The sequence below is a fragment of the Cottoperca gobio genome, chromosome 11 (assembly GCF_900634415.1).
Source record: "Cottoperca gobio chromosome 11, fCotGob3.1, whole genome shotgun sequence".
Taxonomy (NCBI): Eukaryota; Metazoa; Chordata; class Actinopteri; order Perciformes; family Bovichtidae; genus Cottoperca; species Cottoperca gobio.
The window spans coordinates 12117113-12140807 of record NC_041365.1 but is presented as its reverse complement, the minus strand read 5'-3'; the positions used below and the strand labels follow the sequence as shown (position 1 = coordinate 12140807).

Genomic DNA, 23695 nt, shown 5'->3' with positions numbered 1-23695 from the left:
CCCAGGTTAAGTGGACACTGCAGGCTTTGTCATTTGTCCGCCACAGAGGAGAGGAGCTTTTTTAGTCCAGCTTTAAGGTTGCCATGGGAGCCAGAGGTGGCTTTTAATTAAAGGAGGAAGGCGATGATGTCTGTGACAAATCTGTCCCAGAGTGTTTGCGTGTTTCTTTTTGTGATACCTTTCTAATGCCTTTTTCTTCATCCCTCTCCCCTTTGGGCCCTCGAAGTCCTTGTACACTTTAATAGATGGCCATAACATATAGTTAACTATTTCCACCAAAAATAATTGGCCAATATTTTGTTAATGGATTCAGTAATTTTTCATGGAAACATTACCTAGTTATAGTTTATTTGTCTTGTGAAAGTAAACTGAATTAGAGCTGAAACGATTAGTCGATTAATTGATTAGTTGATAAATACGAACTAATTTGACAATCGTTTCAGTCATTTTGAAAGCAAAAATAGTGAAAAAGCCGAATATCATCAGGTTCTAAAGTGAGCGTTTGCTGTTTTTCTCTTTCTTTTATGTAATTGTAATATTATATATTTGGGTCTTTTGGCCAAAGAAAATAGTTATTGAAGATTTAAAAAGACCAAGGCCTAATTTAAGAGGCTTGATATGAACATGATTTGTTGAATTAAAGAGTTATTTTCAGGACAATAAGACACTTCACCTGCACCTCGTGTAGAATGGAGGTCGTCTCATTTAACAACAGGTGATTAGTCAGTTGGGGTCCTGTGAAGGATCTTCTCTTCTTCCAGCAGAAGGTTCAACTGTTTGTAAAACTCCTTTCCGTTTATCAGCGCTTGTTAAACAACTGCTTTTTCTTTATTCATACAGCTGCTGCACATTTGTGTGTACATGACTCGACTCCATTTTGAGTCCCCGCGAGTGTTTTGAGCCTCTGATATGTGGTATTCATGATATGGGCTGTGCTATCACTTCCAGCTAAATGGAGAAACTCCAAATTGTTCCCATGCTGCGCCTTAGTGCTTTCGGGTTATTGGAGTCTTTGAGATACCGAATATGAAACCTGTTTTATATAACACACCTAAATCTCTCTCTCTCTCCTACCGCGTTTGCTCTTCTCTTCTCTACACTGCTCAGCTCGAGCTTTCCTCTTAAGCTTCATATTTCTCTCCTGTCTGGAGGGAAGAAAGCTGCTGTGCTGCAGCTCCTGATTCCCCCCTCCTCAGCATCAGAGATGACTGGAAGGTGAAGCCCATTTCCCAGTATCTAGAGTTTCACAGCTGACAAAGAATCTAGGCTTTCCCGTGCGTATCAGAGGCTGTTTAACGGAGCTGAGGAATTTCCCCAGTTCCCAACCGGTGGACAGGGCAACCAGGGAGGCGTACATGAGGGAGGAGAAGAGGGAGGGATTCGTCCAGGGGAGCAGCAGAGCTAGCTAGGCCCTGGGAATCTGCAGAGCTCCTTCTTGTGCATAAGGCAGGAAGAAAGCCAGTTACGGTCCATGAGGCTGGATACCACAGCACTGAGGTATTCTCTAAATAGGGCCATGTTGAAGCCACATGAGCTGCACATTGTTCCCCTCTTTATGAGTCCTGGCAGCGCTGAAGGAGACATTTCACAGTGAGAAGGTTTACATTAACTTTACATTAAATCGGATCAGGGCCTCCAGAGAGCCACTTGACAGAATCAGACAGCCTTTAATTAGAGTGGTGAAATATTTAGTGGTCTGAGATGAAGTTAATCAGCTGTAATGTGTTGCAGAATGTGAGGAGCAATCACACAAATACAAAGCTGCTACGAGATAAGAATCTTACAGTTATTTTACTCAGTTTTCTCAGTTTTGGTAGTGGTTGCATATTCCATTGTTATGCTAGCTTTTAAACACAACATGATAGGTAGGGGTGAGAGCGAGGCGGGCACCATTGTTTCCTCTTACCCAGTCGGTGGTCTGTCAGCATGTGTCTGTTTTTCTTGGAAACCATGGAATTGAAGTTCATACTTTTGGGAAGCAATACTGCATGAGAGGAAATCATAGTTCTCCGTGTTGTGTTTTACTGGCCTATGGGAAGGAAAAAACAGAGGAGCATGTGGTGCTGGTTCAAAAGCAGCACGCTATGGTACATGGTATGAGTTAGATTAATAGCTAGCCTCTCTTAAGCTATCTGCTTTTACCTGTTTGTTAGAAGTAACAACTAAATACCCAGTCCACTCCTACAGACAGTGTTCACCTCACATATGGATTTAGCTTGCGTTGTCAAAGTGGACGATGACTTGCTGACTGCAGATCTGTGAGGCCGTTCTTAGGCACAGTGGTGTTATGAGCTAAATGCTAACATGCTCACAATGACAATGTTAGCAGCCTCAGCAGCTATAGAGGCAGTTTTAATGCTAGTGTTTGCTAATTAGAAGGAATTTAGTCATAAAGTTAAGTATTGGACACGTTTCACCAGATGATGGCACAATGCAGATCTTACAATTAACTTTCATTTACACAGACACCCAAACCGGGCAAGACCATGGTAGTGACCTGTCAATCACAAGGTAGCCACGTCCTTAAGCATACGCTGCATTATCGTCTATTTTTCTCTAAATGGGAGTTTTTTTCATCCCCAGAGCCACGATGCCAGCAAAGCAAAAAATGATGTGGATGGTTCATTTTATTTCCTACCTTTTCTTTCGTGTATCCAGTCCCTCGACAAAAAATCCCTCCAACAGCCACCAGTTATAGTTATCGATGCACTCCTCTGGGCAGAACATGCCCAAGCAGTGAGGAAGTGGCTGATCTGTCATATATATATACAGTATATACTGTACTGTGAGAGTCAGCCGACTCGTCCGTTGAGCAGCAGCACTCGCAGAAAGGTCTGCTGCATTTGAATGTCCTGCAGACCGTTTCCTTAATCTTTATGGGGACATTACGTTGTGCAAATGCACCCGTTGAAGGCTGCTCTTATCCTTTTATTGTGCAGGGCTGTGTCAGAAGATCAAAAGGGTAACTTATCTTTTCATCTTTCAACCATGTGAACGTTTTAATATTCAAGGATTTATCTTGTAGAGCTATAAATGATATTTGAAAAATTGAAAAAGAGAAGTCGTGTGTATGATAATTCTCATTTTATATAGTTCATTTATAGATGATGATAAATAATAGAAAGTAAATAACGTCATATTCATTCACAACAACTGTCTTCCAGCATGCAAGCTGATCGTACGCCACCTGCTCAGTGCAAAACAGTAGGGAGCTCAAGTAACTTAGTAGCTGGTGATGACATTCAAACATCTAGCAAGTCAGGAGACACAGATGTTTTTCCTCAGGAGTTGGCAGACCAAACTAAGGCCAACTTATTATTGGACTTGCATTTGACAGGAAATAAAAGAGGACTCCTACGGGAAGCCCATCCTGCTCCGTTTTTGATGGATGTCTGAGTGACAATGAGCAAGTGTTTGGGAACATTTTAGCCAAAATAAGTTAATTGGTTTATCTATTACTGAGAGTTTGTAACCTTTATATGAATAAAACCAACAATGTGTTAATCTGTCTCTCAATACTCTGACTTCCCCTCGTCTGTGGTTCTCAGCCCCAAGCCCAAAATATATACTTTTATACATGTTTTTATGCTTTCAGCTCGGCTCTGTAGTTTTTAAGCAAACATTCAGGAGTAAACAGTGTTTTTACAGGGGACTATATTCAGCTACACATAAATACACATGTTGTGCACTTGTGAGTATTTACGGCAGCAGTATGGTGTTTGTGGGATTGGCTCAGAATAAACTACAGATCCCATGTTTATTGCAATGTGTGGTTCATTGATGTGTTTGTAATAGTTTTTGGTTCACTTAGAGCTCTTTGGTACACAGGAATAAGCTACATCAGGCTTTAACTACACATACACTTCTTCTTTGTAAGATCAATTCGCTGCTCCTTTCGCTGAAATAATATAATTATAGAATACCCATCGACTTGTCTTTAAATTGTTCACATCTTTCATAGTGGTCCACCTTCAGATTTAGCAAGGCCGAGCAAGTTGCACACACACTAGTATGGTGCAGACACCCCTGGAAGTTTGAGCTGGAAACCCCTCCGGCTCCTGCCAACCCCCTTATGGAGGGGCTTGAGCCCTGTGGAATGTGGCGTATGCCTTTCTATGTCAGACGGCCGTTTGTTTTGGAAGAGGAGACGATATGAATCTGAGCCGAATACACCCACACGCTTCACCTACAGAGGCAATGTGATCTAATCCTGTAGGAGCTGGGAGAACATGAAAAGACTCAGGGGGAGGTGGGATGTCATTTCTATAAGATATTAAGCCTCCAAAATAAATGTATCTCACCATCTTGTCACTAATTTATGCAAAGCTGTTTTGTGTTGACTTTATGCAATGTGTTTCTTAGTTTTTGGAGAGGAATAACTGCAAGCTATTTATAGGTTTACATGTAAGATAGGTAGGATATTGGCATGTCTCGTATAACTGAAAAGCAGTATTTGAACTTGAGTTGAGTTATTAGGTCAAAAGCGGAAACTCGTGTGGTTTAGCGAGGAGGCGACGTCCAGAGAAGTAGGTGTGTAAACCGTAAATGTCAACTCCAGACTACGGCTCTCTCTTTATCTCAGTTTGCACTTCCTCTCTGCTCTCTGTCTGTCTCTCTCTCTCTCCCACCCACACACACACACAAACACACTCGTGCACACAGCAATTGTTACCCACCACAACTCAGCTGGAGCAGCTCCAGACCTTCAGGGCTCAGAGAGAGTTTGATTTGTGTTGACTTCCTGCAGGAACTCCCCCTCTCCTCAGCCCGCGGCTCAAAGACTATCAATTAGTTCCTTATTGTGATCCCTGGGAGGGCAATAAAAGTTAGAGTGGGTTCAAAGAGCACTAAGGCTCACACACACACACACACACACACACACACACACACACACACACACACACACACACACACACACAAACCTTTTCTTTGGCCTGTTACAGTTTGGACATCCTCTCCTAGGTGGCTATTTACATTTTCCAAACAATTGTCACCACCCACACACATGACTCACAGAGACCTTTCTTTCTCTATCTTGCCACCAGTTTTTTCCGTCATCAGCAGGTGTTATAATGTAATGTTTGGATGTCCTCCTGTCTTGTTTCCCCCCCCCTGTCCCTAATGACAACATCGTCATGTTTCCAGCTGTTATTCAGACTTCTTCCATGAAAGCAGCAGCTGTCTGCTCTGTTGATGGCTGATGCTGCATGAATCCAGGGGAGCCAATTTGTCGCCCTATATCGCCACCAAACTCTCCTGGACTCGTCTCCTCCAGTCGCTCCTCTCCCGCTGTCCACTTCTCCAAATATCAGGGAGGCACAATAGAGTTTCAACGTGGGAGAAGGTTTTTTTTTTCTCCACCACTTAAAAATCCCACTTGTAGGTTTTGTCCAAATTATAGTCTCAGTGTTCCTCAACACAAAAACACAGGAGCCCAAGTCTATGCAGGAGTATACTTTAATGACACTCTGTGTATAATACGTCCATCAATAACTGTTCTGCACCTCTACCGTTAACCAATAATCTAAAATGTAATTGATGTAAACTGCTAAATGTATTATCTGGTGTCTACCGAGCTTAATCTTTAGTTTCAGCCCACCATTAATGTTGTGCACTAAATTTTAATTAATTCATTTTCAGATTCTGGGTTCAATTCAGCAGCTGTCCCTCCAGCTGGAGTAGGGGGACATCATTAATGCCCCTCTCAGCCCATATCCCCTCCTCTTTCCAGCTGATTTTTAAGTGTCCTGTCTGTGGTGCAGTGATAAAGTCCAGGTCATGAAGGAGGCGGTGGTGGGACCGGGCTTGTAGAGGGAGTTTGTTGGTTTGTTGACAGCTGAGTGGAAAAGGGCAGAGCATAGTTGCTGCCTGCTAGACTGTGTTGCTGTATTGACCTTGTGTATGGATCTGAGGCAGGCCAAGTAGAAGAGATAAAGTGAAAGACAGCGGGCCAATCTGCCACCTTTACTTTGTTAATTAGGGATTAACAGGCTCTTTCTGTCTCAGTCTCACTCTCTCACACACACACACACACACACACACACACACACACACACACACACACACCCTCCTCTTCACATACTGAGATCTCTCATAGATGCAGATGTGCCTGGTTGTGATAATGAGAACTGATTTCTTCTACAGAACAGAACAAGCAGACACTCCACAGACTGTTGTTTTCACAGTATGCATTTAAAGAGTCTTTATATTGTGAAAGTTGATATACCTGAACAAATAAAGAAGCCACGTGCCTTTAACAGCAATCATCTCATCTACTCTACAGGAAGGCGAGTAAGCAAATCTCTTAAAACGGTGACTGGAGTATAGGAATTAAGAATCTACAACCGGAGAATATTTGGCATTTTTGCTTGATAAATGGGTCAAATGATAAATCAATTATGATAATTGTTGTTGGATTACTGTCATATTGATTTTGCTCATCAATTAGTGAAGTGGGGGCGGGTTTGATTAAAAATAAGATAGGAAGAGGCATGTTTCCAAGTGAAATGGCTAATGTTAGTGTATATATGAATGAATATAGAGAGCGGGCAGAGGTTGTGGTGAATCACAGTGACTTATAAACAGCAAGTAACTACGCTCAGAAAACAACGAGAGGGTCGTGGCTTTTCTCTGTTGTGGTTCTTTCAAAGCTCATTGCACTTCTGAGGTAGACTTAAGGAAATGGTTAAGAACCAGACGACAGCAGACCAATGGTGGAGGATCTGGGCCGGTGTCTGCACTTAGTGTCGCCTTTTTCTTCCCTGAAGTCGGTGTTATGATGCATTTCTGTGTATTCATCTCACGCCTTTGAGATGTGAGCGCTGGATAACAGTTGGTGTGTGTGTGTGTGTGTGTGTGTGTGTGTGTGTGTGCGTGTGTGTTGGCACATACAGTATGTGTATCCCGTGGGTGCGTGGGTGTGTGTCTGTGTGCGTGTCTTCATTCCTCTGAGAAACACTCTTTCCGCTGCCCTGACTTGGAGTTGAGCTAATATTTGCTGTGTTAGAAGTGAGAGCGATGTGTCAACAGTGGGAAGTCAGGAGCCGAGGGTTAGTTCAGATGACTCCATTTTCCTCCATATGTATCCCCTCGTCACCTCCATCTATCTTCTTCTAGAAAGCAGGGAGAGATGTAAATATTACACTGACACGCATACAGACCCAGTGCCTTTCAAGCCCTGCTAGGCATGGACATGGTGATTTTGACAGGCTTTTAGCAGAGCATCCTCCAGGCTACATGATTGTCTGCAGCAGTGGGTTACTTACCCCCCTCCTTCCCTCTCTCTTTTCTCATCCTCTCCCACTTTTTGCCCACCGACACTGTCTCTTTTATCTCTCCTCTCCTCAGTCCGTCCTTCTCTGCCATCTATTTGTCCAATCTTGCTCTGCAGCTCTTCACGTCTTCTCCGGGTCTACAGGTCGAACAGACAGACAGACAGAGTGGAAGCTGCCCTCCCTCTGGCTTATTAGTTCATTAGCAGGCAGACATGCCAGTAACAACCGCTCTTCTCACAGCTATTAGAGGGCATACCTCGCTAGCTGCTAGCTCATTACGGCAGCTTGCCCTCCTTCTTGCTCGATTTCACTTGCTGTCTCTGTGCCTGTCCCTCTTACTGTCTCTAAGCTTGGTCAAACTATGTCGGCTCTGCTTGTTAAGGTGTCACAATGGCTGTTACTGTGTGTATATACCCATATACGTCCTTGAGTGTGACTGCGCATGAAAGGATTTACCAGTTATTCACCCTAATGATGAAAAGTGTTGGATAGCTCCAACAAGGCCATGCCAAAGCCGACTGTAACTAAAATAAACATTTTAAATAAAGTCTAAGAGTCAGGGAGTCTAAAGGTTTGGTGTGTGAAATGTGATTTAATGATTTTCTTTTCATTTCTAAAGAAGAAGATTGTGTTATTTCTTCTTTTAAATGTCACATTGATTTACTTTCAGGTTCAAAAGATCAGTGATGTGTAATCTCAGTGGGCATTCAGACCAAAAAAGCAGTAAATTAAAATAAGAGAAGTGCAGGGAGCTGCGTTAGTGGAGGCGTATAATAATAATATAAGATAATCATTTTAGAGTTTCATTGTGGCGATGGCTGTGCGAACAGTTGAAATATGGCTGTTGAAATGGGGGGGGGGGGGGGGATTTACCTTGTGTTTAGCCTTGGCGGCTGACACTGCATCGCGTTGTGGCAAACGTTCAGGCAGTGGCCTCGTACAGCGTTTAAGTGTGAAATACGAACGTTGCCTAAGATTTTTTTGCCTGCCTGTGCGTGTTGTTTTAGGTACCTGGAGAAGATTTTCAGCAATTACAGCGTGTTGCTGCACACAAAGGGAACATGTCTCAATGAGAATGTGTGACTTTGTTTATGTTTGCTGTACTGCACACAATCTGTTACTCAGGAGGAGCATTGATGTTTGTCTCCTCTACCCTCTGCTACAGTGCTCCAAGGCCTCCTCTCTCTGAAAGCCTGCTCTTCTTTTTAACACACTGCAAGGTGTACAGGTTTGGCTCGAAGATGACATTTGGAAAGTTACGCCTCCTTTATAAAGAGCGACTGAGTGAGTCTTTGATGCGTGTAACTTCCTGTATATGATACCGGTTGTCATAGCAGAGTATCTGTGTTTGTGAGCCTCTAGTTTATAGATGATTAAACATGGAAACAAACCCCTGTATATATCAGGGGATAATTATAGATGTTTTGACTTGCAAAGTTTAGTTTATATGCAAGCATACAGAGGAGACCCACTGAATAAGATATAATGATATATACAGTAGAAGAGCACGTGATAGTGGATTATAACACACTGTAAATGCAGACTCAACATGCCCTCCTCACTAACTATATACAACAAAGGTTAAACTGACTATCAATACAGCAAACCTTCAGAAAGCTTTGTTCATCATTTCTCACTGCAATAGTTATATTACGTTACAATGGTTTACTATTTAATATTAAGTTACTGCAGAAAGTTTTTTCACTGGTTCACACAACTTTAATATCCCATCAGCTGTTAGATTTAGTGAATGACGACATAGACGGTGAGGACGAGAGCACCGTGTTGGTTTCTAAAGAAGAGTCTTTTTCTGTAGATGGGATTCAGAAATTGTGAGCCAAAATAAAAAGATGAGTTGATAAATTAAATATTTCCAACTGGATCAATTTTACAAGCTTCCTGCCCTGAATCTCTTTAACAAGTAACAGTGTAGGAGTTTTTCAAATAATTGCTCCTTGGACTAGAGCAGCCATGCCCGAGTGAAGCAAACTCTGGACCTCTGCAAGGCTGCATCTGTCAACTAACTGGTTTCCGGCGTCCACTCTGCTTTACTTGTTGCTGGATTGATGTCTGGTTCACCTCAGAGTCTGCGGTAATGGCTTAAGGCCACTGTCACTGGATTGATAAGGAGAGAAAAGTTTATCGGAGCTGCTGTGACTGCGCACACGAGCATGTGTGTAAGGGAAAGAGAAAGTCTACTTTATCAAGTTTATGTTGTGCACACACCTCCGAGCTACATTGTGTGTGTCCCGTTTGTTGCAGATAAATTCAGTAAAGTTTATCGAGGTCAAACAGACCATTTCCTGCTCTCAGATATGCACTGATTTGGTATTGCAGCGTAGCTTTTACAGTTGCTCCCTAATCCAAAGTCTTTGTTCAAAGTGTTGAAGATTACAGAGAAGTCGGGCGATTTGTGTACGGGGGCCTCTCGACACTTCTGTACCTCAGTGCTCATCTGAAAGGCAGCATGAAGTTTGACATCGTAGGAAATATGCTTATTCGCTTTCTTTGCAGAGAGTTACATGAAATACAATCTCTCTATGGTAAATCGAAGGAGCCGGTTCACTTAGTTTAGCACAAAAGCCGTTTTTACACTTTATTTCTTGTATTGATTAAACAATTCAGATATGTGCGTATTAGTACACTTTAGAGGTGCTTCTTTATGGATTTTGTTACTTTTACGACAAAATGTTTTCTAGCTTTCTTTGTAATATATGATAATAAACTGGGTATCGTTGGGTTTTGAACCATAAGTGGAGCTTGTGATGGACGTGTTCCACTATTTGCTACGATCCATACACCGCACGATTAACCATTCCATCAAGAAAATAATCACAGATTCATCGATAATGAAATGAATCATTAGTTGCAGCCCTTATATTGTCTCTTGAGGGGTTTCTGGTTAAAGAAAAAAAACTATAATTAGCTACCTGCTTGTGCGTATCATCCATTTATTTTATTTAACAAGTCAGGTGAAAGTGTTGTCATTATAATTATGTCTTTGAAATCTATGTTTAATAGGCCAGAGGGGAGTTGGAGCTCCATTGTTAATACTTTAGCTCGTTAAGCATTTCTTCACTCGTTACCTTGTGTGTGTGTGTGTGTGTGTGTGTGTGTGTGTGTGAGTGTGTGTATGTGTGTGTGTGTGTGTGTGCGTGTGCGTGGTGTCTGGTAAAATGTGCAATGGCTCACACTAATGTCTGCATAATCAATGAATCAGTGAATGCTTGCATACATTTGTAAAACATATCCACTCATGCATGCATGTGTGTGTGGCCTCTATCTCATTAGTGCCCTTTGTCACCATTTGATCTGTGGCCTGCCTCCTTTTGCTCCATTGTGCTCATATCGCCAATGCATAAAGACCTGCGGACCGGTGAATTGGTTTGCCAGGCTGCTGCAGAAAATGGTGGGGGGGTGTTTTTAGAGGAGAAGAAGGCAAGAGAGGTTAAGATAAAGTTGCTTTGAACAAATTCTCTCTTTGATCATGCGGCTCAGCGGTGAAAGGCCTTTCTTCCAGAAGTCAGATGCAGTTGAGAGAGGAGAGCTGGAGATACGTATTGTTCCGTTTCATCTTGTCTCTGTCTTTCTTTATTTTTAGCTGTGTGTACTCTCGGCTTCTTTGTTATGGAGAGTACCAGGCCTCTCTTTTATTACTCCTCACAAACACACAAACACTCATATGCACATACAATGACTTAAAAGCATTACTGAACACACTCACATTTAGAATACCGTCAAGTGTAATTGGAAATGCTGAGATGAAGCAGGGACGTAACTGAAAGGACGCATTTTCTCTGCTGTTTAGTGCTAGAATGACATTTTGCGTCATCGAGTGATCGGACAGAAGACTAATCTGCAACAACTCGTATAATCAAGTCATTATTCAACAATCCGTTATTTATCAAGCAAAACTGCCCAAAAACTTGATAGTTCCAGTTTCTCAAATGTGAGGATTTGTTGCTTTTATGTGTTTTATGTCTCCATAAATTGAATATATTTAGGCTGGTCAGATAAAACAAGCTATCAGATCAGCTATCAGACGCGACTTGATCTCTGGAAAATTGTGATGCGAATTCTTTACTAGGTTTTCTGACTTTTCTTTTTTTAAATAATGAAAACAGCCCTACTTGCTCTTTCCCTGACGAAACAAAGAAAGTCCAAAGCATAATGTTTCCTAATCTTTGCCCAGTTTAGCTTCCTCATGGCATGCCTATTCTTTGCGGTATTTCCTGTCAAGCCATGTGATTATTTCCTCCAATATAACTTAATTCAGCCCCGGGTTTATCTTCACAACATCCTCAGAGCAGACCTGGATACACACACACACACACACACACACACACACACACACACACACACACACACACACACACACACACACACACACACACACACACAGGGATGATATATTGTGAGGTCTCTCTTTTGTACTCTGTTTTTTCTAAAGCAGGACTATCAGTATAGAAGGGGCAGTACAGCTGACCACAGATTGGTGAATAGGAGTTGAATAAATGTTGCCATGGATGCGTTTATAGCTATTCCAGTCACACACACTCAACACAACGTCACACACTCTCAACACAACATATAAATAGTGACATGTTCCACACACACACACTTTGTAGAACAGCTGTAATATGTCGGTGTCCAGCATACATCCGGCTCTGCGAGCCTCTTTACACTGAAAACATTTTCTTATCGTATTTCTCGTTAAACTCTCAGTTTACACACCGTGAGAGGAGGTGCTTTTTAAACAAACAGGCACTGTTAAAACGGTGGTCTTTTCAGCAAATCACTCCATTAAGCCGGAACACAAACATTCCCACCACTCAGGCTTGTTGTCGAGACAACGATGCGGGGGGAGGAGCTACGCGTTGTGATTGGACAGTCACCTTCATTTAAGTCATAAAATGTTTTTTTTAGCCACTCTGGAAGTGTTGTTCTAGGGATGGTGATGTTAATCTGTTGGTCTGTTCAGAGCTTGGATGGATTCACACTAAGCTTTATACAGACGTTCATGTTTCCCGCATGATGCATCCTGATGACTTTGGTGTTTATCTAGGACCATCATCAGGTCAAAAATTAAATCTGTTGTTTCTGACCAGATAATTGCAAAACTAATTTACTAACTAGTTTATTTCTAATTATCAAACATGATCATACTAACACGCTAAACTAACATAGTGAACATAGTAAGCATTATAACTGCTAAAGATCGTCATTGTGAGCATGTTAGCATGCTAAAGTACAGAGCAGCCCGGCACCATGGCTGTTTGAAAGGAAGCTCTTATAACTAACCCAGACTGATCTGCTGTTTGGAGCTACCTTTCACACACACAGCAGATACAAGAGACAGATTGTCTTTTAGACTGTCTTGACGGCACCCAGCATTCTCTGAGTTTTCAGAATGGGCCGGATGCTTGACCTGTGGTATTGCTGCTTGCAGCTTTCTGGAGAACCGCTCATACAAACAACTTCACGCTCGACACTTAGCTTCCTGAGTTGCATTGGCAGAGTGGCGCTGTTCCTTGTAGGCCATCCACTCGTGTTTATTGACTCCAGGGAAGTGAAGAAGAGTTTGGTTGTTAGCAGAGCCCTGAAGCCCGCCCCGCCCCGCCCCTGCTGCTGCACAGAGCGATGTTCGCTTGTTTATTCAGAGTTTAATTTATATTAAACGTGTCAACTTTGACACTGCATGTCCTTGGGTCCCCAAGCAATACATGCGCCAAGTGTGAAGTACATTGGATGAACGGTTCTCGAGATATATGAAGGACATACCCACACACAGAGATGCATTGCTTTATAGTTAGTTAGATAATCACTATGTGAAGGGTTGGTCTCAAAGCAAAGAGGTTGTGATGATTGTTTCAAAAGCACAAATACAAACTTAACCACTAGACTCTTGAGCTTCATAGAGTATAGTTGTGGGTCACTTTGTTCATATGCTGTTGTGCAGAATTAAAACTTTCACATAGGCTTCTATAAATAGAGATGATAAAACCGACACATCCTCAAAACTTTGTTATCTTGTTGTTTTGCAGATAGCAGACGCAGCCAAGACTTCCTCTCAGGCTGATGACTTGTACCTGGATGATACAGGCTCAGGAGGTTACTACCCTGAAGATGATGATGACTTTAGCTCAGGGTCTGGCTCAGGTAAGACCCCCGCCCCCCCCCACTATCACACACACACACACACACACACACACACACACACACACACACACACACACTCACACTCACACTCACTGTCTTGGGTGTAGATACAGAAATATTTGCAAGCTCAGCAGGCAATTACCCAGAGGGGTGATGACATTCATTTTCAAGTCTTCTGCAGGTAGGTTTTGCGAACACTAAGGTTTTCCATCTTCCACTGGCAGACTATAGTTTCACTAACTCCCTCCTCCCTCTGTATCTCTCTCCTGTCTCTTATTCTCTTTGTCTACTCTTTCTTTCACCGCCTCTCTCTTTCTGTCATTCGATTTGAATTCAGATTGCCTTGTCACCCAGACTGCCTTTGGCAAGTGTGCAAATTTTACATGTCTTTTTTTATTAGCTCCTCTGCTCTACTTGCTTTAAGCACCTTTACAAGCCTCATTCATTGGTCAAAAGTAACTGTTCTTGCTGAGAGAATTGTATAACTGCAGTGAGAGAAGGTCGTACTCGGTAGAGGGAGACAGGACTGTGATCGATCGCGCTTCCAATACTGTAGCTGTACTCTGTTACTCTGCCACTCTAGTCTATAGGAGATTCAAACTGTAAATGATGCATTCAAATTAAATCCACAGAGACAAACTATATGACTGTGGGCATGAAATATTGATTACATGCATACCCATATTTTACTTATCTGCACATAATCTTTACATTTTAACTTTTACATTCAGTGAAGTATTGTCCCTACACATGTACTGTAATACTAAGTTTAGACATTTTACATTTTGCCTTTTAATGGAGAGGCAATATCTACTTCTGTCACCCTCTTTCTCCCAGGTGGAGGTGAAGAAGTGTTGGAGGAAACAGTGACTGTCAGTATGGTTTATATCGAGCCCAATGCAGCAGAACCCACCCAGGACTCCACCAAAGATTTCACCCCCAGGGTGGAGACCGCCACAGTCAAAGAAAAGGCCAGGGACAGCACACCCAGGAAACCATTCAGAACAGAGGTAAGACTGATTTTTAATTTGATTACACTGTTGAGTTAAAAAAATCTGATAATGATATATGTATATGTATATATATATATATATATATATATATATATATATATATATATGTATATGTATATATATATATATATATATATATATATATATATGTATATATATATGTATATATATATATATATGTGTATATATATATATATATATATATATATATATACACATATATATATATATATATATACATATATATATATATATGTATATATATATATATATATATATATATATATATATATATATATATATATATATATATATATATATATGTGTATATATATATATATATATATATATATATATATATATACTATATATCCCCACATTCTGTATATGATAACTTATGTGATACTGCTGATATGCCCGGATGTAATTTTGCTCCAACAAGAGCACGTGGCGTTCTTGAACTACTAAAAGTATATGAAACTATTAAGTTTAAACATCAAGAAGCTTTAGGTATGTAATATTAAGATAGAATGCAACTAAAAGTCATTTATAAATCATGGTGGCTCATTTGTATGCATCCTGACTCAACAGAGTGCGACACAGTTCCTCAGTATGTCTTTAGCTGACCCAGTATGTCATCAAATCCCCTGTAATACCAGCAGCCGCGAGGTCGCTTTTAGGATAAAGATCAAGTGCTCACGTCAATTCTGAATGTTTTCGCTCCATTGCAAATTATGGAGGATTACATCTCTCTCGGACATAATCACATATTCTGGAACCATCCTAGATCTCACTTCTGTGGGATGCACTCTTACTGTACTGTACTGGATACTACATCTGTTTGGGATTAGTCGTCAAGGTCTCAACCCCCTAAGCCAAGCCTACCTGGCCCAGTTCCATTTTTTCCCCTCTTGCCTCCGTCACCACGACCCCCTTAGCCAAATGCACTGGCCAAGTTCCATTATGGTCATTTGCACCCTTGTCTAGTGTTATTGGAAAAAGCATGGGATACATAGGCCCAGATCCATTCCAGATACTTAGCTTCTTTTCCTAGACTCCCAGAAAACCTCAGGTCCACTGGCTCTGTTTTCATTGCCTAGTTGTTTGAGCCTTGCACTAATCTTCTTGGGCAATCTGGATTTGTTCCATTTTTTTCTCTGTGGCCAGCCTTTATAGGAATCACTGGCCAGCTTCCATTTTGGTTCTCATTCTACTCCTTTGACTAGATATTCATGCTAAGTGGACCAGTGATGCCCTCACTTCTTTCTTAAAGGAATAGTTAACATTTGTACACTTATTCGTTTCCTTGCCAAGCGTTATATTGATACTTGTCACATGTTTGTACGTTCAATATGAAGCAGGAGCAGATAGCCGCAGTGATTTCCTGGTGTTACTGCGGCTGGCCAAGAAATAGTCTCACACATAACCCCCCTGTAAAAAGACAAATTGTCATTTTTACACACAGATTAATCAAACGAACGACATATAACTTTCATAACAACATAACAATATTTTAATAACTGAGTTTTAAAGGTGCTGGTAGGCAGATTTTACTTTTGGACAGAGCCAGGCTAGCACTTTACCCATTTTCACTCTTCATGCCAAGCTAAGCTAACTGGCTGCGATTTCCTATTAAACGGACAGACACAACATTAGTATTAATCTTCACATCTAACTCTCGACAAGAAAGCGACTAAGCATATTTCCCAAAATGTCAAGGCATTTCTCGTGATAGTACCAGGAAGGAATTGAGGGATCATGCTATAACACTTGAATAAACCGAAGTCCACTAAACACACAGACAAGGAATACTGAAGGACTGTGAAAGTCAGCTGTCAATAAAGACCTTAATCATCCTTTCTCCCCCTCGTTAGGCACCAGTGCCAGTTACAGAGGACATGCAGAGGAACCAGATGACTAGTACGACTAGTGCCCCCGGCTCAGCCCAGGAGCCTGTTGAGGTCCGCACTGAAAACCTCTTCCAGAGGACAGAGGTGTTGGCAGGTATGTGTCATAATAAACCGCAACAGACGTCAAACTACATGGGAAAATAACTTAAATACACAGAGAAACAGTTACCAGTTCATTCCAGTGCGTGTTCTAAATGAGGTATGTTTTTTATATTTGGACAATGGATGGTATATCAGCTGTTCTATCGGAGATGATGCTCAGATTAGTTTTCTTTGGAGCTGAGCAGAGATGTGATGAGGTACCATCTGGGTGGAGGTAAGTTTAGAGGAGCTGCTCGGCAGGTTGTGTTACGCCTGGACAGAGCCATGCTAGTTGTTACATCCTGTTTCCAGCCTTTTGCTAAGCTAAGTTTTTCTTGGCTTTAGCTTCATATTTATTGCAAAGAGAGTGGTATCAAACTTCTGATCAAACAAGGAAGCGTATTTATCAACATATCAAACTATTCCCTTTAATATTTCAGCCCATAACTAAAGTAGCCTTTCGGCTTGATAAATTAAAAACCAAATAAATGATTTGATGCGTTTTGGGAGCGTTTATTTCATTTGCCATCTAAAGTTCTCAAATGTTCATACGTTACAACATGACAGCATATTTCTGGTAAACAGCAAACTCTTGAAAAAAATCCAGGAAATACTTCCCCTCATGTTTCCCCCCTAATCCACTCCTCAAAAATAATGATTTTTTAATAAACTCCATCTGCATCCCTCTGTGGGACCTTCTAGAGTTCACAGAATTATGGGTGTTTTAAGTGTGTGTGTGTGTCGCTTTGAATACATGAAAGAGGGTGGAGAGGAAATTATCCGACTCGAAATCACTGTGCTCTCTGATGCCGTCTCTCTTCCCCAACGTGTCTGAGGCAAACATTGATTGGCACCTCACTTTCACTTTGTTGTGATATCCATCTGGTGTTGGCAATATGCAGAAACAACATCGAGGACAAATCAGGACGGCATCAGTTAGACGAGAACTCAGCTCACATCTCTCTCCTATTGACGGTCTCATTTCATCTTTTGCATATTGTTCCAGGAGTATTTCAAGTGAAAAGTCTTTGTTAATGCCTGTAAATATATATATATTATTATACTGGTTCATCACTCATCTCTCCCTCGCCTTCTTCTAGATTATAATCATGACTCTTCATCTCCTGCATGACTTCTATGAAAATAATTTGCCCACAATCTAATTTTCCTTTATTCGCTCTTCATTGCGTTGCTGTTTCTCGTAGCTCAACAGCTGGTTGTGTGCCAGGATCTTTACCCATGAGGCTATGGGGCCAGTCAACATGTGGAAGCTTAAAGTGGCGCAGAGGAGCAGAGGGCAGGTTGTAGCACCAGGAGAGACCCCTAAACAGAGCAGGAAGATATAAAGAACCTTGTACAGGCATAATTGAGAGGGACAGTGAAGTAAGCCCATGTGGCAAGTTAAGAGCATTAGTGAGGGTCAACGCTGGAGCTCATTTGCATACTGTTTTTTGTCAGGAAGTAAAATGGGTCGCAATTCTCTTTCTAATATCTATTTTATATTGCTGTGAAACTACGTTTTACAAGACTACATTTGTTCCTTGTGTACAATGTGTCCTTTACAGAACGTTTTAACAAACCGAGTGTAGGGAACACACTAAGCAACGTTTCGATACAGAGACCTTCGTCAGGCATTGTCAAATAACAATCACAAAGCATAACAATTGTGAAGAGTCTAAAACAACAGATCAAACCGCTCGGCTTGTCAGGGCACAACTCAGCGTTTCATTGGTTGCTACTCTGGTGTCCCCCAGGTGAGTTGCATCAGTGACTAATAACAAGTCACACCTGTCCCCCCCGTGTGACATCAGCGCTGCCGCTCCAGTCTCTTCCTACACACACACTAATTTATCATACCATTATACTGTATAATCACTCAAAGCTAAGAAGCCAACATATGGTGACTTGATTGATGAGAAGAATGTGAAATGAGAGTAAGATTCACTTAGAAAATGACAAATCACATTGAAAGTGCTTTAATGTACAACGTTGGATGTCATCAGTGTAGTTATTAAATACAGCATCAGGATAATTTACAGTATATATAGTATACTAGTATATAGTATAAAGTCTAACTTATAAATAGTTGGCACGGTGACAATACCAAGTTGACAAGTAAAAGGTTATTAGAAAGTACTGTGTGTTATTTCTTAGTGTTGAAAGATATTAACATATTACTATGCTAACTCTTTCCCATCTGTTGTCACAAACTCTAGGAATAGAATCATCAGAGTCCAGGAGCAGATATAGGATTTAGTTAATGCTGCACTGGTTGTTGTTTGTTTGTCCCCATTGGATTTAACTGTTAAGCAATGGAAATGACGTCTTCCTCCTCTTAAGCCCCAGTCGGCAGTCACTGATTGGAATACAGACCACGTCGAATCAGCCGCCATTGGGAAAACGCGGCTCTGTGTACCAATCAAAGATAGGAGCCTTCCCCTTAATGATCACTAACTTTCAAACTCACCAACAGGACACGCATTAGAGATAGGGAAATGAACCTTTGTATCTCTTGAGACAAATTGAGGTTTGTCCCATTGACAGCATTGATTTCAACATTCATACTGAGACGGTTGCCACTCGTTTCTCAACACATTCAAACCCTCAATTTTGATCGTTTGCTGGATAATTGCATTTGTATTGAAATTTGTTGCCACAACAAAAGCTGATACGGTTGCTAAAATTAACTGTGTCATAATTGATTGCACAAGACAGAGTTTATCTCCGACTATTAGGAAGGCTCAGTTCTTCAGAAAGGCTTTCTTTAAGTCCACATTTAAGGTCTCATGCTCATTGATTTTGACTTTTTGAGCATTGATAGTTACTTTCCCTTTCTGTCTCTTTCTCTCTCAGCTGTTATTGCAGGCGGTGTGATCGGCTTTCTGTTCGCCATCTTCCTCATCCTCCTCCTGGTCTACCGCATGAGGAAGAAGGATGAGGGCAGCTATGATCTGGGAGAGAGGAAACCCTCCGGCGCAGCCTATCAGAAGGCCCCAACCAAGGAGTTTTATGCATAAAACCGTCATCAGATCAGCGAAATCGCGAGTGACTGTCAAAAACACAGTCCACGACCACAGCGAGTCTGTTCACACGCAACAAGAAACAACAACAAAATGTTTTTCAAGTTGATTTAAGGAAAAATAGCATAAAGGAAAGCTTTTGCATAGAGTATTGTAATTAAGACCTTTTCTTCTTTAAAAAAAAAAAATGAAAACCAAGCATTTCTCATTTTATGGCAAATCTCAGTGTATTTAAACATTTTGTGTATTATTTGAAATGGCTGGAAATAAAACAGGATCTGTAAAGGCGAGGAAACTAATACTATCTGTCTTCTGTCAAAGGAGAGGTTTCTAGTCGCTGACTACTTTTAACTAGCAGTATGTTATTTGTAAAAAAAAAAAGTTAAAAGTGGAAACAATTGAATATAATTATTCTGTATCAATCCTTTCATTTTTTTTCTTTTTCTTTCGTCCTAGCATGTCTGTTGTTGATCTCTAAAGGTGTATTACATTAATTTATCTTTTCTCTGATGTTAAAAAAAAATGCCTTTGTAGTTTTGATGAAGCTCTTTGGTCTTCATATTAACGCTGTTAACGGTCAATGTAAATGTTCTCCCTTCAGGTTACAATGTTTATTATTTGCTCTCACATCAGTTTTTTAGCCAAACGTGAGCGTTTCATTATGTCTTGTTTATTTGTTTGTTCTGTTCTCAGTGTAGCCTTTTCTTCTTCTTTTCGACAGCGTTTTATTTAAATACCAGGAACAGGTCTTTAAAAGATAAAAATAAGCGTGTCAAGGCTTGAAAAAAAATCACAAATCTCGCTTCTTTTTAATTTCTCGCTGAAATTCTTTTCTATTTAAATGCATCCTCTTTCACATTGCACATTCGCAGAATTTTGCTTCCCACAGCTGTCGTGCGGCTTCGAGTGTTTTGGGGTAAAGTTTCTTCTCAGTGGCTTGTGGTGTTTTTGGCCCACAGCCAACTCCCTTCCCCGATGTGTCGCTTGAGTTTAGTGACTGCATCCAAACTCCGCTAGCACCCTAACATCTCCTCCCCCTCTCTCCGTTTACCCTAAACTCCCTCACTCCCACCTTCTTTTTAATCAGATTGGAGCACGGCCAATTGAGTTGTCAAGCCCCCCCACACCTTCACTCACTCTTTTTTTAGCCACCCGTGTAGCCTGGTGTTATTGTCCCTGTCCCAATGTTAATGCTTTAGGCCCAAAGATCTGCTCACTGAAGGCCTGCTACTTCTTGGACACATACACACCAGGCCAGGGCCCAATCCCCACATGCAGAGTACATACCTCTGCTGCAAACAACACACAACCCCCCCCCCCAACGCTAGACACCTAGTTTCTCTCACAGGGATTGTTAAATAAGAATGCACAGAAAATGTAAGACTCCAGTGTTGTGAATAGTCTTTGAAAAGACACTCACGTTGAGGGCTACTCATGTTTTTTTAGTGGTCAGCGCAGGCATTTCAAAAAGAGCTTCTGTTGAGAGGTTGTTTACCCGGATATAAGGCTGCTGCAAAAAAGCCACGTCGCTACATCAAATGAGAACATAGGTTACAGTCACGTGACAACAACAAGTTACTGTTTTTGTTATTTTATGTTACGTCTCATTGAACTTGCTCTGAAGAGACGCACATGTGTTGTCCAGCAGGTTTGTGAAGTTGCCTTTTTCAGCTGCACAGTTATGTGAAGTAGATGCTGTCACATAGTCTAAACTCTTAACACCACCCACATGAAGCTCTTCATCTCTACATTTCCATCCCTCTGTTCTTCTTCTCTTCTTTAAATCTGTCTCTGATCCTTTTCTTGTCCTCTGCCATTCTCTTCTCCCCGTCTTTGTTGTCCGCTCTCGTCATAGCACCTATGGTACTGAACTATACTGAAAAACCCAAAGACTCACAGTATTTCTACTCCCACCATCCTCTCAGACCCACCCCCTCCACCGTGGCCACATCATGTTGTTTCCTCATTATTATTTTTCTTCACTCTTTTAGTTGTTTTTTCTCTCTATTAGAGACCTGACCTTTGAGTCCAATTGCTTATTAGTATATGAAAAGATATATAAATATATATAAATGTATATTCACAAATGTTTTAAACCTTCAAAGTGCCTACCATTTGGAAATGTACTTGCTCAAGGTGAGCATGTGGCGGGTGTGTACACAAAGGAGGGGTGTAAACGACTTGACTGGCATTCTGTGAGCATGGATGACTGTAATGGTAACTTTTTTTTAGTCTTACAAAAGCTGACAGTATTGTACCTATAAGTTGAAACAACACTACTGAATAAACATTGTGGCCTAATATCTAACCGCCTGTGCTATCTCATTTCAACACTCTTGTTCTTTAAATCAACAAAGCATCTCGGTGGATCAACACTGAAGCAGAGAGCTTCATCCGTCAACGGGTGTGTTGCAGTTACCAGCTGATCTCCCACTGTGACTATACAGGTCCGGGTGAAAATTAAATTAATCAATTCATTGTTTGTATTAAGTCATTTATCAAGCAAAAATGCCAAATGTTTCTTCGTAGCAGCTTCTCAAATGTGAGGGATTGCTGTTTTCTTCCGTCTTTGATAATTAGAATTGTTCTCACTATTTTCCGACTAAATTATAAATGATTGATCAACAGATTATTTCTGAATTTAAAACTATTGGTAGTAGCAGCCCTAGAAAGTTTCAACTCTAATGTGAGTAGATTTACACTTCAAGCATGTGATTGGTTAAGTATATGAAACATTTTTGGAAATGTGCTTATTTGCTGAGAACTGAGAAGATTGATATGAGTCTGTCGAAACTTATACAAAACTGGTCATTTGTGAGATTTAGAGTTGAGGTTAGACAGTTTTTTAAAACTTTGGACAGAGCCAGGCTGGCTGTTTCTCTCTGTTTCCAGTCTTTATGCTAGGTTATGGCTAAGCTAAGCTCGATGCCCGTCACCAGCTCAGACATGATAACAATCCTCACATCTAAGCTAACCCTTGGCAGGAAAGCAAATACACATTTAATATCCCAACATGTCTAAATTATCTAAAGGATTATATTAATAAAAAACTGGATCAGTCAGTCAGGATGCTGTTCTGTTGTAGTTAAGTTTGCTCTTCGTGTACATGTTTTTCTGTTTTCTTATACCTTTGAGATGGTTTCACATTGGTATAAAGTTGAGAGCAGAAACCGTTCGCTCAATGGTTAATTAACAACTTCATTTTTACTTGACTGATTGTGAACAAAACAAAAAGAGAGAACACATTAATTAAGCTTTAGAGAAGCTGGTAGGCAGATTTTTTAAACTTTGGACAGCTGGCTGTCTCCCCTAGCTTCCAGTCTGTATGCTAAACTAAGCTAATCGCCTCCTGGCTTGTGCTCCAGATTTAACGAATAGACATGATCAATCTTTTCATCCAAATCTCTGCAAGTCTCATATTATCAATTAGTGTGTCTGTCATGCTGTTCTGTTATATTCCAGGGAGTTTGTGGCTTTAGAATATATATTTATTATATTTCATTATAAATACATTGGAGCAAAGATTTCTCCAGGGATTTATTACCAAGTGCTTATGTCTAAAAAGTGAAAAGCAGAGGCCTTGCTTTACCGCTCATTAACTACCTTCAAAAGATGTCTCCAACAAATTGCTCATTTGGTTCATTATTTTAAGGTAAACCTTTCTTGGTTACCCTAAAGCCAAAAACACCCGGCAGCCATGCTGCCCTCAAAGAAAGGGTTTCTCTTTATCTATAAATAGAAGATAGGACATTTAAAAAAGCAGGACTGCCTTTAATACTCTGCAGCACATTCGCTCTCTTGACATTACTTAAAGTGTAAGGGGATTATCAATGTGCAGATGAGTAATCTTTATGTGGTTATGTGCTCCACCATATCATTTTAGTGTCCTAATCTCACCCCGTTACAGAGGGAGATTAGAGTAACGGTGGGGATTAATCTCACACAGGCTTGCACATCTTGAGTGAAATGAGAAACCAGTGAGGCTGACATGAAGCTCTCACAAAACTCTCAAGGGGGCAAGTGTATTCTCATTAACAGGTTTATTTATTTAGGACTTATCGCATAAAACACAGGGCTTGTATCGTAATGCGCTGATGAAGTCAACGTCCCTCTCAGGAGTCGCAGCGCTGCTTGTTCAGAAAAAGTAACATGCATAAAATATCTGCCCTTTTTTGACACTTGATCCATACTGACTGGTGATTATACAGGCTGCTTCATCACAATGGGGTTATTTATTC

At 40.9% G+C, this 23695-nt stretch overlaps 1 protein-coding gene across 1 annotated transcript in view; it reads left to right on the top strand.

Annotated features, from left to right (window-relative positions):
* The window catches only part of sdc2 (syndecan 2), a 41170-nt gene extending 19410 nt beyond the window's left edge, over positions 1-21760 (top strand). Inside the window, exons 2-5 of the mRNA XM_029443613.1 lie at positions 13319-13433; positions 14271-14443; positions 16321-16450; positions 19291-21760. Of these exons, the coding sequence (XP_029299473.1) occupies positions 13319-13433; positions 14271-14443; positions 16321-16450; positions 19291-19454 (582 nt within the window). The 3' untranslated portion in view covers positions 19455-21760. The remainder of the gene's footprint in view (positions 1-13318; positions 13434-14270; positions 14444-16320; positions 16451-19290) is intronic.
* The last annotated feature ends 1935 nt before the right edge of the window (positions 21761-23695 follow it).